The sequence below is a fragment of the Enoplosus armatus genome, chromosome 5, assembly GCF_043641665.1.
Source record: "Enoplosus armatus isolate fEnoArm2 chromosome 5, fEnoArm2.hap1, whole genome shotgun sequence".
In the NCBI taxonomy this organism is placed as follows: Eukaryota; Metazoa; Chordata; class Actinopteri; order Centrarchiformes; family Enoplosidae; genus Enoplosus; species Enoplosus armatus.
In genome coordinates this window covers 24,983,142-25,000,852 of record NC_092184.1, presented here as the reverse complement: position 1 = coordinate 25,000,852, position 17,711 = coordinate 24,983,142, and the positions used below count along the sequence as shown (strand labels likewise).

The window sequence follows — 17,711 nt, the reverse complement described above, 5'->3', positions numbered from 1 at the left end:
GTTCTACATTGTGCCTCCATATTGTGCGAGGCAGTGCAGATGGTATCAGTGAGTTAGCAGTGACGTCCTTTAAAGTCGTCTGGGTCCAATTTAAAAGGGGCTGCTAACTTTTCCCCAATCAGTCCGTGAGTACCATGGGCACTGCTGAGGTCTGAGGACCCTCTGCAACACTCACCAGCCTCAGCATCTAAGGGAGGGGGAGTGTTCAAAGGTCAGTGGTGATGACAGGCGTGACACCGTGGATGAGCAGCGTGGGGCCCAGATCCTGAGTCAGCAGCTCCAGCTGGTGTAAGTAGGTGGTGTAGCGGCGGGTGTCAGCTGGGGGGCGGGGCAAGTACAGGAAACGCACAGCAGGGGCGGGGCGGGCGGTGTCCAGGATCAGCTTATTGACAGCTGACAGGTAGTCGTCTGACAGGCGCGTGGCATTGCTCGGGAAGCTATTGACGTAGTCGTCTTCGTCGTCTGCTCCAGGCTTCTTCTCTTCTTCAGTGGTGTCAGGGGATGGGGGCGGCTGCTTCTTGCCCCACTCGCCTTGGCGCTGCCAGTGTAGCGCCACCTGCTGGTCCCAGGGCACGGGGTGGACCTGAGCTTTAATTCTCAACTCTTTCAACAGCTGGCCAAGCTTCTCCTCCGAGCCCCTCACGCTTCGTCCTTCCTCCACGCACAGGAAGAGGCGGAGCGTGGCTTTGCGCCAGGATCTCACCATGTTGAGGATACATGCTAGCTGCAGCAGGAACAGGGAGCAGGTATCGACGTAGCTACTGCTGTCCGGACGCAGGAGGTTGACCGGCCAGACGTCAACGTACACAGCTCCCTTCCCTGGAGAGGAGGAGGGCTGCGAGAGGACCTGGGTTCGGTCAAAGTTGTTGAAGTATCGGGCAAGCACCACATTCTTAAGCATCTTCATGGCGTCAGCAATGATCGCGACGTACTCCTGGGATCCTAGACTCTTTCCGTCCCCACATTCACCATAATCCTGTCTGTCGATGGACCCCCGCAGGGAGGTAAAGTGGAAGAGGGGGGATTGTTGCTCAAGCTCCTGCAAGGGGCCAAAGGGATCTGTGGACTGACTGGTAGAAAGTGTCGGATCAATCAGTTTATCCTTTGGAAGACAGTCGTCATAGAAACCGAGGACGAGGGTGTTAGGACGCATCCCACCTGGAAAAGAAGGGAAGAATGAGAAAAGAAAGACAAGGGACAGAGAGACGACACCATTTGTTACAATCTAATGCAAACTGTTTCTTCATCATTATCATTGATTTCTTGAGTTGTTCAGTGAAGGTTAGAGATTCAATCATTTTATCTGATGAAGTGAAAGTAAAAGACAGATGTGGGAAGCCGGAGAGAGATAAGAGAAAGAGCTGGAGAAAGTAAGAGTGGTCAAAGTTAGACATGAGTGACAACTCTCAGGAAAGCAGGAAGACAGCAAATAACAAGGAAAGAACTAGAAAACCACTGAGAGTCAAATCTCTTTTAAGTCTGGATGATTGTTACTGAAGAGGAGCGCATGCACAAATATTGGTTTAGTGCTGAAACCAAAACTACAGCACAACACGCGCCTCAAAACAAGCTGAAATACATCAACTATAAAGGACAAATGTTCTTGTTAAAATGTCAGGGCTCGCATGAACTGAACATCTGAAGCTGAAACTGAAACAGTTTCAATGTCCTCATGTTGAGTCTTTTGAAATGGCTTTGTATGACAGTAACAGCTACAGGTTGAACATATATAATAATAATAATAAAATAATAAGGAAATAATAATACTGCACCTGAACTTTGAAGCACAACTGACAGAAGTTGAAATGGCAGTTAAAATGGAAGTACTGAATGAAGTTACAGTTTCAGTTTAAGCCAAAAATTGAAGTGAAAATTGGTGCTGAATGGAGTTAAACTTCAAGGGTTAGCACTGAATGAAGGTGAAGTGCCAGTTTCAGTGTAAGCACTAAAAGAAATTGAAGTGTGTATAAGTATAAGCACTGAATGAAGTTGGAGTGGAATTTGAAGTGAAAGCACTAAAAGTAGTTTAAATGAAACCCTTTTTAGATATTCAGACTAAAACTAAACATCTGAAAAATTATTTCAAAAATCAGCCAAACCAGCAGTCAAACTCCTGCCTGATAACAAGGTGAAATACATCAGTTACAAGTCAGATTTAAAGCCAGTAGAAGTAATCATAGTGACCAAAACGGGCTGCACCAATATTTACCAGAATTATTATGCCAACATAATCACTTAATAATGCTATAATCACATACAATACTTCACAATCTTGTTTTAGCACTTACAAAGGACAGAAATACACACAGCACAAAATCAGCTACAGCTACATGTAGCATCAGCAGCTGTAGAACTGAGAGATAGATGTAGACATTTAGTGGTGATGATGGTGACACCGACCTAGTCCAGAGATGAAGAGGAGATGTTGGATCCCATGACGCACAGAATCGGCCAATGTCAAGTTGACAAAAGCTTTGATGTTTAGATGATCCACCAGAGACAACCACGAGTCATACTGGGATTGCAGAGGGTCGGATGGTAAAGTGTCTGGGAGGGAGGAAGAAAACAAAGAGGGGATGATGTGAGAAATACAGCTGACAGTTCAACAGAAGTATGATGGGATTCAGAGAAGGTAAAGGAAAGAGAAGAGAGAGATACGAGACAAGATGCCGAGACGTGGGGGGGCAGAGAGAGAAAGATGCAAGCACAAGTGACAGCGTAGACAGAATGTGAGACAGAGAGAAAGATACAGGGGAGCACAAACAGGCAGGCAGGTGATCAATCATTCAAAAAAAAACATCAATATGTATGTAGAGAGCAATCCAAAGGCCACATCGGCGAACTTCATAGACAATTCCTGTGGTAGTTGGAGCTGAATTAGGACTCCTAACGCTGCTGTTCCTATGGATAAGTATTCTTTGCATTCAGCTTTAACGCAAACAGCTGCTAGACAAGTGAGAGACTGATGAAGAGACTTAAAATACATTAGGAGGGCAATGTGGAAGTGGCTGGGAGTCCTCAGCAACAAACTCCTCTTCAATGAAATTATGTGAATGAATGACTCCTTCATATTTCTCAAGACCAAGTGCCTCTTAGGCACTCAAAATGAGAGGAGGGCTCTTCAGTGGCTAATGAACATGTCATTTTTTTTTTCCACTGTGAAACACTCAGAGGATTTGGATTCTGAAGAGTCCATTCAGAGTCCCAGTCTCCCATCAACACATAAAAACTCCTCCAACAAAATCCTCAAAAGACAAAGAAAACAATCAATGACCCTGCTCCTTTAAACTCTGCCAGTGTGTGCTCCTGCAGAAAAAGAAAAGGAGACGTCTCCAGAGCATTGTGTGCACGATTACATCCCTGGAAATAAAACAGCAGCAGATGAGCCGATGTCATGGAGGAAGGTCCAGCATGCTAAAAAGGTCCATTAAATGATGCACTGCTCACTGCGAAACAGTATTTTGCTAATTCGTATACTTGCATATTTGGAAAAGACCTCACAATTATTTTGACAAACACTTAAGTTAAGTGGCAACATTTATCTACTTTTTCTAGTAAAGAGTGGTACAACAAATGGCTCTTAAAAAAACAAGCTTTTACTTTTGTCAATGCCGCCTCTAATCATTATAATAATGTACAAAAACTGTATCCCATCATCCCCAGTTTGTTTTGCTCATAATTAATAGCAGAGAATGTGCAGAAGTAAACTTTGAAGAAAGAAGCATGTTGGAAGTCAACACTGTTCACAGGAAAAGGGACTGATTTATCACAATGATTCAAAGTAAGAGTCCGCTCCATCGTGACCGCTGGGTGTAAAGTTAATGTAATATAAGGAGTAGTTGTAACAGTGGGCCCGTTTCTAGAGGCTAAACTGAACTGTCCTTACTGAGATCTCCCAGCTGGACGTGTCCCAGCACGTAGAGGCCGCTCTTCTTGATGTCGTTGATGAAGGTGATGAGGCCAACACTGCTGCGAGGGTTGGAGACCATCAGCAGGACCTGAGGCCTCCAGAACTTCACGTGGTCCTTCCTCACGTCCAACATCAGCAGGTACTTGCGCACCTACAGGAGACGAGAGCATCGGGATGAGGGTTGTTACTCTGAATATCCTGTATGTATGCATGTGCTGTTGTATTGTAACTGCAGGAACTTCTCTGATGTAGAAACACATTATATCTCTAATCAACATCCCATTACAATACGAGACCGTGGCAGAGACCAAAGGGTTTGTGTGCACATGTGAGCCTGTGTGTATGCATGAATGCGTGTCAACCAAAATGTTATTGGTAAAAATGTACCCATCTGTGATTGCTTATGAGCTTAAATGCTGGTGTGTATCAGTTTGTATTACAACAACGCACACTATAACACGACCATGATTAGGATTCTGAAAGTGTGTTGATGAGGTGGCATCAAGGTACCATTAAGGGAATGTAACCAAGTGGAACCAAACATTAGATCTAAACCTACTAGGAATGATTAATACTCAGTTTATACCCTCATTGGAATTAATGACCATTAGCTCAGTGACGACATGTCCACCATGTTAAAGCCGCTTACACTGTCTGAGTCACCTCTTTGATGAAGGATAACTTTAAAATGGTAATTCTGTGTTTTTCACATTAGCACTCTTGAGTGGTTCTTATATGAAGTGGAGTGAGTACCCAGAAAACTGGGGAGAAAGTCACGTCTGACGCAAGCACAGCAGGGATGCCATGTGAAGAAAGCAAACTTTACTGGAGTCCACCAATCACCTCGCATTAAGGGAGAGGACGTGGAGCCTGAAGTACTAGCCATTTAGAGCAGTAGCCCATTTTTGGCTAAAACATCCCTTAAATGGAAGAGCGTCACTTGACTAAAAATACTTTGCAATGACTTGACTTGAAAACTCTTCTAGGGAGTGTTTAATACACGTGAGGTAGTGACATGAAATTGTAGGAAAAATGAAAGAATGACACTTTTCTTGTGCTGCAGCTCCACTTAGGGATTTAGCCGGAAAAGAACCACAAAAAGCGGGCTGATAATGACAGTCTTAGCAATGCAAGTGTAGCTCAAGGTCCTGAAGCTACTGAGTGTACATGTGTGTGTCTATGCAGCCATCAATCAAAAATGAAGATGCAACCGTTTCCAACATTATTACCATCATAATCACCATAACTGTTTTCATGCTCCCGTCCGGTATTTGCCATAAGAAAAATAAAAAAAACGAGGTCTCAGAGGCGAAGTCCAACTGCCTCCACTCATCTAATCATCTGTCTCTCTTTATCGCTCCATTTTCCCCTGTCTTCTCATCCATCAGGCTATCATCATTTCTCTGTCGCTTCAGTCTCATCCATCACTTAGTTTCTCAATCACTCATCCCCTCTCCCGGCTTATATTCTGTCTCTATCTTTCCCTCCCATGATACCATCAGCATTTCTTGCCTCGGTTTGTCTTTTTCTGCGTTCTCTTTCTCTCCTAAACACTGTCAGTCGCCTGTTATCTCCCAGTGTGTGGTTTTTTTTTGTTGTTGTGAGCTGTTGTGTCTCCCGTCCCTGCTTCAATGTCACCCAGTTGGCGCCCTGCCACACCGTCTACTGCTGGAGGGAGGCGAGTGCATGTATGAGATATGTACATTCAAACACTTGGCTCACCCCTCCTGCTAGGCTTAGTTAGTGTAATCATTTAAATCTGTGGGTGGGGACTGGAGTAAAAGTGGAGTAAAAATGATGCACATTTAGAGCCCTGGTTATGGGCAATAATAAACTGTACATTATTAAAAGTTACATTGTTTATTTTCCATGTAATAAATTAATGCCAGATACACAACTTTAAATATTCTAATATGAATTAATATCAATAAATAGCTGCTATTTGTAACTCCAAATAGCTTACATCCATGGACAGATTATGAGACACTGACACAGACTTGTACAAGGACCCCCACCCCTCTGTTTCTGGGGCCCCTGGTAGCCGGGAGGTCTGTTCAGTAATCCATTCATGATACTAATAGGTCACCTGGTGGTGGGGGGGGCTACCTCAGGTTGAGAGAAACAGCAGAGGAGAGAGAGAAGGAGGAGGACGAGGAGGAAAAGCTCAATAAGTTAAGTGGTTGCAATAATGTTCTGCCTCCTGACAAGCCGCTGGCACACCCACCCACCTTCACCCTCCCCGCCCATAACCCCTGCCTGCAGCCTTGGCAACGGTTTCCCTCGGCAACGGGCCCTCCTGGCAACAGCGCCCCCTCTCCTTGAGAGCAACAGGCTTGCCACATAGAGGACGTGGAGAGCTGGGGGATGTAAAGCTCTGTGTGTGTATGCTTGTGAGTATGCGTGCATGTGTGTGTGTAATAAATGTAGAGCTTTGCAGAGGGAAAAGATGCAGATGTGTATGTGTGTGCGTCTGGTAAAACCTGATATAAAAGTGATAGATGGCTGCTGTAGGAATGACAAGGCAGTGTTGTGTGAGAAAAGAGAGAAATGTGTGTGTGTGTTGGTCTGTTAAATGCAGAAGGCTTGGCTAAGGGAGCGGCAGCAGAGATCAGTCTGTTTGTGTATGTGTGTGTGTGTGTGTGTGTGTGTGTGTGTGTGTGTGTGCGTCTGCATGTCTCTATAAACCTGATAGAACGATTGCTTGGCAGACGCTACAGGCTACAGGCTCTTGTAAAGCTGAGGGGATGAGATTTTAGTTGCTCTAGTAATGACAAGGCAGTATTGAGAGTGTGTCTCACTGTGTGTGTGTGTGTGTGTGTGTGTGTGTGTGTGTGTGTGTGTGTGTGTGTGTGTCAGACCTGGTGGAAAATGAGAGCCTGGCTGATGTAGCCCCAGCTGGAGGTAGGACTGAGGTAGTGAATCAGCAGAAGCAGCAGCAGCATGAAAGCGATGCTGGCTGAGGCGTAGATGGCGTTGATCAGGAACATCATGACGGCGCAACCCACGATGCCCAACACGCACGTATGCCAGGTGAAGTACCGAAAGGTGGGCCTAAGAAGACAGGAGAGGTCAAAGTTAGGACGGAAGCAAAACACAAAATCATGTAAATCGTGAGCGACAATGATTTGGTAATTAAACCTGATAAAGAACAATTTGTATAGACCACAGACTGTATATAAAGATGGCCGACATGTCTCCACCACAGACTGTATATAAAGATGGCCGACGCATCTCCGCCACAGACTGTATCTAAAGATGGCCGACATGTCTCCACCACAGACTGTATATAAAGATGGCCGACGCGTCTCCTCTTCCTCCGACTGTACAGAAATGAAGGCAAACTCTACTGGCCATCTCGCGCTGGTGACATCATTTGGAGGCAGAGTCTGCGCAGTGGTGATCAGGAGGTGGAGCTGCGATGCGAGGTCCCGCCCATACACCCGCCCGACCCAATCGCGAGCACACCGCAGTCAATCTCAGCTGTCAGTCATGACGTTTCACCACGTTTTTGTAGCATCAAATAACTAATTAAAACCAAACTGATCAGAAAAACGAACACGTGAACAAACATCAGCGTGATGAGAACTACCTGAAATGACAGAAAACATCTTTGGGAAAAATGTATTTGATGTGTACTTTGATTTTTTTTATCTGGCCTATGCTCATCTAGCTAACATGGAGGCTTATGACCTATACTGCAGCCAGCCACCAGGGGGCGATGGAGACATTTTGGCTTCACTTGTCATGTCGTCCATCTTCATATACAGTCTATGGTATAGACAGAGAGAAATGCCAAAACATTTTCCATGTAATCAAGTATGGAGAAGCTCTTCAGGGAGGTTCTTTAGAGGATATGACATGAAAAACCTATTGCTAGCTATTATTAGCTTGCTCACATCCCAAATGTCAGTTCTTTAGACTGAGAGGGATTTGACAAACCAACTGAGTATTTCAGTGAAGAAACAGCTGGAATGAAATTAAGATTCTTCTAACATGGTTATCCATCCACCTGGCTTGAAATGGCTAATGAATTATTAACGTCTTTGTGCAAAGAAATATATTTTCAGACATTTTCAGAGTATTACTACTGACTGACCTTATTCCCACGCTATCGAGGCCATCTTTAAAAATGGCAGATTTCTTTCAGTCAGATCCTGAATGATCTTTTACACTCTATGATCCCCTTCTTAGTCTTTAAACAGAACTGGAATTTAATACTTGGTTCATCGTAAGATTTCACGGCATTAAAACAGTTGGCCAAGGCTTGTTACTTGATGGGTGGAAAGATCTTCTACTACTGTTCCACGGATTGCTCTGAAATTTGGAAGATATTCATGGCGGCCAGAAGATGAATCCTAATGACTTTGATGATCTGCTGGCTGACAGACATTCATGATCCCCTCAGGATGAATTCCAATCAGTGTGGTGAACCCTTAACTCTTCGGTCAGGTCAAATTTTTAAAACTGAAAGAACAAATTGAAATTGAAAGATGCTTCTTCAGGAAATCATACGAATGGTGCAGAGCACCACGATATGAACACACAGCAACACAAATCTGCATAGGGTGATGGTGTGTGGGTTTTAACAGCTGATTAGATAGAAATAATTAATAATAATTAATTAATAGAAATAGTAAGCTGAGGTTTATATAATCGCATCAGTCCGACGCCGTTTCAGTCATAACTGTTGTTTCTCATGTTATAAATGGTCACATGTGACACAGCAGTGTTGGCACTGTAACAAATCAAAATTTCAACAATAAAACATGAAGCGCTGATTTTTCTTTTTCTTTTATTAAGTTGGAAAGGAGGCTGTGACACACAGGACTAATGAGCTCCGCTAATCTGATGTCTCCTGCATAAACACGCAGAATACTGAGTTAGAACAAACCAGTCTGATGTGTGTGGGGTTATTTCACTGCAGCCTGGTGTCGTTTGCATGTGATGTAATGAAGTGGACGGCCACGCGTAATGGGACTGCTCTCTGACACATCACTTAGGTTTATCAACATGTGTCCTGCTGCCTTCAGATGGCTGCAGGGATTTACTGAACTGAGGGAGAAGCTTTTCATACAGACACTGCTTTAACCCCAGTAAACTTTATTTTCTGATGACGATTTAAGCGCATCTGGCTGAGGAAGTCCAACTGCCTCCACTCATATTTTTGTTTTGTGTTATTGCCGAGCGTTTGCTGCGAATAATAAAATCACCAGACTAGTAGCAGCAAAGTGAGAAACATTTTCCACCAAAATACCAACATCTCGCTTTGTGCTGCCTCATTTGAATGAACCGCCAACCTGTTTGCACCTCTACCCCCACCTGAGCACCAGAATACCACACAGATGGGCAAAGCCAATTTCAAGTCCAGGAAATTACCAAACAGTATTTCCTGCTTGCGCCATGAAAATAGGGCCATTAGTCTTGTTCTAAGATGGCAGATGGCCATTGATAAGTAGTGCTGTCATCAAGTTCTGAACTTTTAACACAGTTTTACTGTTGATTCTGTGGATTTATTACTGATGAGTCAGTGCATTTTTACTGGTGTCTTCATATATGTTGAGTCTTTATAAGCATAAGGTCTGATGCCTAGCATGTTGTTTGTATCAGGTGACAAGAAGATATGAGACTGTGTCCATTAACCATCTTATTTTACTTTCAAAAAGTAAAGGAAGGAAAATACAGCAATTTCATAAGAGTCAGCGAGCCATCTGGAAAATGAACTAACTTTCACCAAGACTGAGGCAATCTTTTAAATAGCTGCTACACCCATGAAAGAATTTCATTTGTCCGGGTTTCACTGGAGAGTTTCAGTGTCACACAGTGGTCTAAATCCACCTACCAGAGGGAGGAATACAGTTCTTTGGGAAACATTTAAGACACTTAATGCCTGTTGTTTGTTTAGACATTGAAACAATGAAAATAGCTGAATATGAAGACAGATATTTCTAGGGCACAACATATCAGTTATATAAGGTTTGGACAAATCTTGCGCCGTGACTTCTTGCTTGGCTTTTGGCATCATGATTTTGCCCCACACTATATCATTTTCCAGTGTTTGTGACTGATGCTCCAGAAGTTCAGGCTGCAGCTATCTGGTCTCGTTGTTCCACTGTGCTATACAACCACTGTACGTTGAATACTAATTAACAGTAAGTGGCAGCTGATGTCGGACTCAGGGGCAGACATACACACCCTCGACTATGATAAGGAGGTGTTACTTTACTTTGAATAGTTACATTGGCAAGGTAAACAAATATTTTCTACTGAAACGTTTCACTCAATATACATTTCAGCAATGAAATTTGGGCCATAGTTACGCTGAAATATATTCTAAAAGGTCAAATTTGAACCATAAGTGATATCTGAATCTCAATGTCAGCCAAACTATAATTACTTTAACTCAAATTCTCCACACACACACACACACACACACACACACACACACACACACACACACACAGCCATTTCCTGATGCGTGACTGTACAGCAGTATCAAAACAAATGTGGAGTTAATACTAGGAAAAGAGCAATTAAAACAAACAACACACACAGATAATAAGCTGCCGCTGCAGACTGCTGTAGACCTCTCAGTGTTTGTGCGCATGAGCTTGAATTCATATATGAATGAGTGCATTAGCTGTATTCATTGTACATATGTGGCCGTCAAAATATACTTCCATATAAGTGTAAATGAGTTGAAGAGGTCATGGAGTTGGGAGCCACACAGCAGATGGAAGTGCTCACATATTTGGAGGATCATGTAATTGACCCCAATTTCCTGCAAAAACTGCTGCCGTGAGGATAAACAGCCATTAAAATAGTCCCAGCTGTAATTACACGATGCAGCTCAAATGACTGACTGGCTTCCTGCACGGATCCACTAACAGATTTAAACTATTTAAGAGGGGGGAGAGTAACCGCTGCTGAACGCTACGCAGCAGGAAAGTGCTATTAATTAAAAGAGAGGGGAAACAGAGACAGCTATAAAACATCATTAGCGTCAACGTCATTAGCCCTCCTATTGGTCAAGTTTTCTTCATTGATTAGGGAAGGGCAAAGGAAAATGTGAGGAGGTCTAAGGTTAGAAACTTGAAAGTGAATTCTTTTAAAGATCAACGCTGCTGAAAGCCAATACTCATCCTGTGTACCTGAGACAGTAAATCCTGCACATATGTCAAAATCATTATTAGTAGTTGGAACCAGATCGATAGAAGATCTTTGAGGCAGATATCGAAATTTTGAGAGTTATAAACATCCGACAGAGTCGTGGCTCTACGGATGCAATCTCTGACATTTTTAGTTTTCAGTGAAATATCTTGACAACCATGTCATGATGTCTGGTGCAGACAGTCATGTTCACCCTCAGGATGGATCCTAATAACTTTGGTGATCTGCCTTTTCATCTAGTGCCATCATCAGGTCACGACTTTCATTTGTCCAATTATAATAATTTTATTTATATGGCACTTTGCGATCTTTACAAAGGGCTTTCCAGATTAAAGGATTTACAGAATAAAAGTTAAAAAAAAAAAAATCAGACCCATGTAAGCCTCCCCTGTATGATAAATCTAAAACATGAAAGCACATATATCCAGCAGCACAGAGCCCATACATAATATATATATATACATGAATTGTGGATAAAAGAAATAAGCTAATATAAAGCAGGCACAAATTAAGTAAAGAAAACAACCACATATACAAACAAATAAGATGCAAATATAGGAGATGATCTAATATTATGCAGATAGAATGCTACAAAAGAACAAACTCTTGAATATAAAACAAATAAAAGTGCAAAATATATGGATATGGATATGGAAAAATACTACATCAAGAACAATTATAAAAATATAAAATAGTAATATAGAGAGGAAATATGTGTGGTACGATAATGGATAATGGAAAAGTGTAGGCCATCTTGTAAAAATGAGTTTTAAGGAGCTGCAGTCTGCCGATCTCACACTGAGGGGAGGGCTGTTCCAAAGCCGAGGGGCCGTGACGGAAAAGGCACAGCCGCCCTTTGCTTTTCAGTCTGGTCGGTGGAACAGCTAACAGGTTTTGATCAGCTGCAAGGGGTTTAAAGTTCTTTAACATACACCTCAGCTTCACTTTGTGTTCAGTGCTCATCAGCCAATTTTACTAAGATGTTAAACATTACCAGCTAAAGATCAGCATGTTAGCACTGTCACTGTGAGCATGTCAGCATGCTGACATTAGCATCTTTGTCGGTGGCCTCTGGTGGACAAACTGTGTACTTTTATCTTTTCTGTGCTGCAATTTCTCGTTACTTTACGTATATTCCAATACTGGTATATATCTCTGATTTCCGCCGCTGTTTTATAAGTTGAGGTATTTGATATTTCTGAGAGCGAGACTCATCACCATGCTGAAGTTGTCCTTTCTTAGTAAAATGTAAAACTTAGTCCTCAGCAATATTACCTCTCCTGTCCCTTTGGTATTCTTTGGCATATAGCGTGACACCGGCTGGGTTGCTGAACATGAGCCTGCTGTGTGGACTTTACTGATGTAAACACAGGATTTCAGACTCTTTAATATTCACACAGTAGACTCTGCCATCTCGGTGAGTTTTATCCGACTATTTTCAGGTATATACACTCACGACAAATTACAAAAACCCTCTGAAACAGCATTTAGACCACATGGGACACTGAACCTCACCAGTGTGTGTCACGCTAATGAAATGAGTTAGAGTGTTAGCAGCCCTTTAAGACAGAGTCGGGCAGGTTTCATTTGCAGGTATTAAAGACTGACATTCCTGAAGCTGTCGGGTAAAATCCTCCCACAGCCCAGAGGAATGATTTCACCAGTGAGACCTTTGAAAGGAAATAATAATAAAACATATCGACTTGTTAAACTCTGCAGGAAGCTTCGTCATATTATAAGTGGATGACAATATCGCCCTGACGTATCAGCCCTCTCCTAGCCTGTGACCAGCGCTGCACTGTCTTCTAACTTTGCTTTTATGTCTTCTTGACTTGATCACTTGGCAACAGCAGTGGCCACAATCCTCTCATCTTCTCTCTCTCTCCATCCCATCGGAGAGCAGGTGTAATTACGATAAAAGCTCGCCCACCAGGTCCGCCCTCCCCCACCCATCTCTTTTGTCTCTGCGGTCCCTCCACACAATCACCTCGCTCTCACCCCCACTTGCTGTCTCTCCTGTTCTCCAGCGACTGATGTCACTTAGCTGACGCAGCAAAAGCGCCCTGAAATAATCGCCGCCAATCAAGCTCGTAGAGACATTAAGAAAAAGAAACGGCAGAGCGACGAAGATGGAGAGAGGAGGAGGCCTTTAGCCAAAAGACACATCATGATTGAGGGAAAGCAGGGACAGAAACTTTATCCTACACACACACACACACACTCGGACACAGGGGGTGCTGCCAGGAGACGCCAGATTCTATAAGAGGGAGGTCAGTGAGAGGTCAGTGAGTGTATGAGACGTTACGTCAGGCAGCCTCCCAACACTGGCACAACACCAGTGGAGACCGGACTGACCTCATGAAACCACTTGATATTGGATCAGCCTGGAATAACACGATAACCAATTCACCTCAATGTAACTTGTACCTGCACGGTGGGATCAGTCTCAGATCATCTCGTCACCCGATAAACCTCCACACAACATAAATCAAGAGATCCTGTCACGATAATATGAGCTGAATGTTTACGCAGTTAGCCATAATGGCCGTTCCAGGTGGCTTCTTCCTGCGTTTACTTTAGGTCGAACTCAGAGACAAGCGTTTGAAATTACTCACGGAAAAAACGCGTTTATTTGGACAGCAGCTTGTCCCGATATACAATGTCAGAGGTGGTGAGTACACAGTTAGCACGACCCACAGAAACACAATCGCCACATTTATGGGAAATACGCAAGGTTGAAATAAACCGAAATTTTCCTTTAAAGTGATTCAGATATATGTTTAATGTCTTTAATGTTGTGTCTTATATTCGACAGCTGGTGCTCGAGAGAGAGAGCAGTTAGTTAAAAATGTAATTATTAGGAGGCTGATGGATTAAAAAAAACAACTGCCATTTAAGGCTTAAGTGATGTCCATCGTGACGTAGAACACACATCAATACATAATAATAATGTGTCTATTTGCATTTCCATAAAACTGGGACTTGTGAGATAAAAGACTGGTTGAGATACGTTGACTTTTAGTCTCTAGAGTGGGTCAAGGACACACAAGGTCTATCGATAGACCCTCCCTGCCTGGTAAATGCCCCCATCTTTTAATAGTCCACACCCCCAGTTAAATGTGTGAAGTCTTTAAGACCACGCTGAGATACGCAGACTTGACAAAGCTCTTCTGGGGTTACAGAAGACATCATAAAGCTGTTTTACAGGCCGAGTAGAACTCTGACTTTAACAAGTGAACAAAGTGTCCCTGTAATGCAACATGACACGAGCAATCCGAGCTGAGATACAATCTACCTGCAAATACCTGACAAAGAATGTGGAGAAGCACAGTAGAGGGTTAGGACAATATCAAAGATGCTGGTATTTATAAAGGAAGAATGTGGAGTGAGAATGTGCGCACTTCACAGACCTCAGACCAGCGTGCGCACACTTTTCTAAAGATAGCTGTGGGTGATATGATAAGACGGAGATTGAATATAAGGTGAGAGATGTAACTTTATAGTAAAACGTTGTTTAGATTGTTTGCCAACTGCACTGATAGTGTTATTTTTGCAGTCGACAGCGTTCTGTAAAATGTCAAAGGCGCATTTATAAAGTTCATTTTACATTATTCATGAGTGACGCATTTTATTACTTTTCTTTTGCATTTGAGCCATTATTTATCTGTTAATAAGCGTTTAATTTTATCTTGGATTGTGACGCACTTTCTCTGTTTAGTCTGTTTCAATATGAGCTCAATGATATGAATCATTGATAATTGAGATATCACAGCGATGATGGTTTACAGATTCACGGAACTGCACTTCTTTGGGCACAAGTATTGATATGCAAACAGATGTTTAAGGGCAAACTGTGGGAGCTGAAATGGGCCTCGTACACACAGTTGTAGTCAACAATCTACACAGTTTTACGCATCTGGCCCCTGATCACAAACCAAATAACCAAGCTCTGAATATCTGCTTTGAGCTGAGGCTGAAGATAAAGGCACCTTTATCTTCAACATCATCAAGTCATAACAGATAATGATTCTCTAACAACCTACTGTCTCTCATCCATCTAGACACAGTTGATGATCCATCTGGATTTTTAACACACCCCAATCTGTCAAATCACTCTGACTCATATTTGGACAAAGGACGGGCCCAGCAGAGGACACCACTTTTGTTTTTGGAGCTAATGGTTCAGCTGGTCAATTCACAGATTGTTACAAAGACAATCACCGTAGCTGCAGAGAGCGCTGCTGTAATTTGGACATCAGATGGCACCGAGCTGGTAAAAGTGAAAAGAGCAGAAATGTGTGTGTGTTCCTGTTGAGCTGCCAGTTGTTGTTGCTTTTCAGTCGCCCACTCCGACTGAAGGTCATTGCCTGTGTGTGACCGAGTTACACGCTCTCCACAAACATCCTTTGGCATCGGTGGCGAGCACTCGGTTGTGTCCTGAATCCAGGCCAGTGACCCCGTGATATTGAGCGTATATGTGTGTTTGTGTGTGTGTGTGTGTGTGTTCACAAGTGCTTAAGCCACAAGTCCAAGTGGCTCAGAATCAGCAGCAGGACACACAGCACCCTCTAAGGAACAGTCCACACAGCTGGAGCCACCTCTGATAAAGCTTCATCCAACAGAAGCCTTGACACACAAAACACACACAAAGATAAAACTGCAAACACACACAAATGAAGGAAAATACTCACACACACACACATAGTCCAAGAGGCAGATGCACTCATACATCAATGATCAGAAAAAAAATAAACGTTCACCCAGTATGACTCAGACACACAGTCTCCAAATTGCATACCTTCACTCTCCTGTTGTATACACGCACACACACACACACACACACACACACACACACACACACACCCACAAACAAGCACACTTAACAAGCAGACATCTTTTCCGCTACATCATAATTTCAATCCATCCCCTCCCCTACACAACAGCAAATTTAAGGGAAAGGGAAATATTTCTGCTAAATTAGTTATGCTAATTACAGAGCAGTTCCCAGGGGGAGAGACGGCGCTAAATGGCTTTTAATTCTTTTTGCCTGGAAAGAGACGTGGGAGAGAGCCAGACAGCGAGGGGAGTGAAAGAAGCAGAGAGCACAAGTGAAAAAAAGGAAAATTCAACCAATAAACACACAAACAACTGGCATTACAATTTGCCCGGTGACACAGCAACAATGAACTAACAGAATTAACTACTCAGGGGAAAGAGGAAGGAGGCGCAAAGCAGGCGGCCGGCCAGACAGCAAGCGGCCTTATCAGCTCCGGGGGCCCTGGGTCTCCCTCGGCCGACAGGGAGAGGAGAGATCGGCGGCAGGAAAAGTTTTGCGGCTAACTTTGTGTCCTGTAGCCTTTGCCAGCGGTCACACAGTGATAACGAGGCATGAGCAGATAGCACACAGCAGTGTACATAAAGGGCACCAGAGGAAACACTGGGCACTCCGAGTGTGCTGTACAGAAAGTTAGTTATTCCCTCACACTCGCTTTTCAACAACCAATTCCTCACTACGCTAACACTATAAACTGTACACTGGCTTTGACAGTGCACACTCTTGGCAGTCGAAATTGACGCATTTTGATGCTCATTCAAATGTGAAATGACACAAGGCACAGCGACTTCCAACTGCCAACTTCAAATTTTAAAGCTTTACAAAAAAACTTGTCAAATATCATAGGCCAAGAACTTTAATCACTACAATGTTTTGGTTTCAGGTATCACGTATGTCAGGTACTCAAAAGTCACTGTGTGCACTTGGGACAAAGGGGCAAATCTTATTTAGCTTGTAATGGTTTGGGCAGGTGCAGGTGAATAATTGAATATGTGCACACAAGCAATTATTTACCACTAAAAAGACATTTGGGAAGGAAGGTTTGGCTCCTTTCTCAAAATGTCCTCCTTCTGCCAGCCCATAATACAATATAATACAACAATACAACAGGTCTCTGTGGCCGCTGACGTATACCGTATACGTCTTCCTTGGGATTTAGAGCAAACAAGATTATGTTAAAACTGTATTTATGACCTCCGTCATTGTTAAAATGGGTCAAAATATACTTGGGTGGGAAACACTGACGATGATCTAGTGGGGATCATCTATGGCATCAATGACAAGTGCGTCTTGAAACAAGGCAGAATAACGTCGATCGACCCAACAGTATCAGAAAACATGAAAGTATCCTTTCTTTGTGCACACAAACAGCGTAGTTCCATGTTTTGTCCCTGAGTGGAGCGTTTTCATATTGATGTGTACATTTCCTGTCAGTCAGCTGACACCCACAGGAAGACAGAATCAAAACATGTTGTCTCACAAATCATGTTGTTTTTTCTCTATGTGCTGGGACAGCAGTTCCTTTAAAGCATCTGTCTCTGCATATTTTTCATTTTTCAAGTAGTAAAAAAATCCAATCATAAGACCAAATTGCTTAATGTTACGGGTAAATGTACAGTGGAAGTAGACAAAAGGTAAATAAGCTTAAACTCTAAATTAAATATATGCTAAAACATAGGAACAGAGCTCTTTCCATTTCTTCCACATGCAGTTGTGAGTCACAGAGAAATTTGTGTAATGTTCTTTTGGGATATTGTTCCATTCCTCCATCCTTCCTTAAATGTGACAAGAGAATTGGCA

At 42.9% G+C, this 17,711-nt stretch overlaps 1 protein-coding gene across 1 annotated transcript in view; it reads right to left on the bottom strand.

The window, feature by feature from the left end:
- Nucleotides 1-205: 205 nt before the first annotated feature.
- Nucleotides 206-17,711, bottom strand: part of LOC139285544 (solute carrier family 12 member 9) — a 52,220-nt gene continuing 34,714 nt past the window's right edge. Inside the window, exons 10-13 of the mRNA XM_070906115.1 lie at nucleotides 6,769-6,961; nucleotides 3,887-4,061; nucleotides 2,401-2,547; nucleotides 206-1,158 (exon numbers count right to left, since the gene is read on the bottom strand). Of these exons, the coding sequence (XP_070762216.1) occupies nucleotides 206-1,158; nucleotides 2,401-2,547; nucleotides 3,887-4,061; nucleotides 6,769-6,961 (1,468 nt within the window). The remainder of the gene's footprint in view (nucleotides 1,159-2,400; nucleotides 2,548-3,886; nucleotides 4,062-6,768; nucleotides 6,962-17,711) is intronic.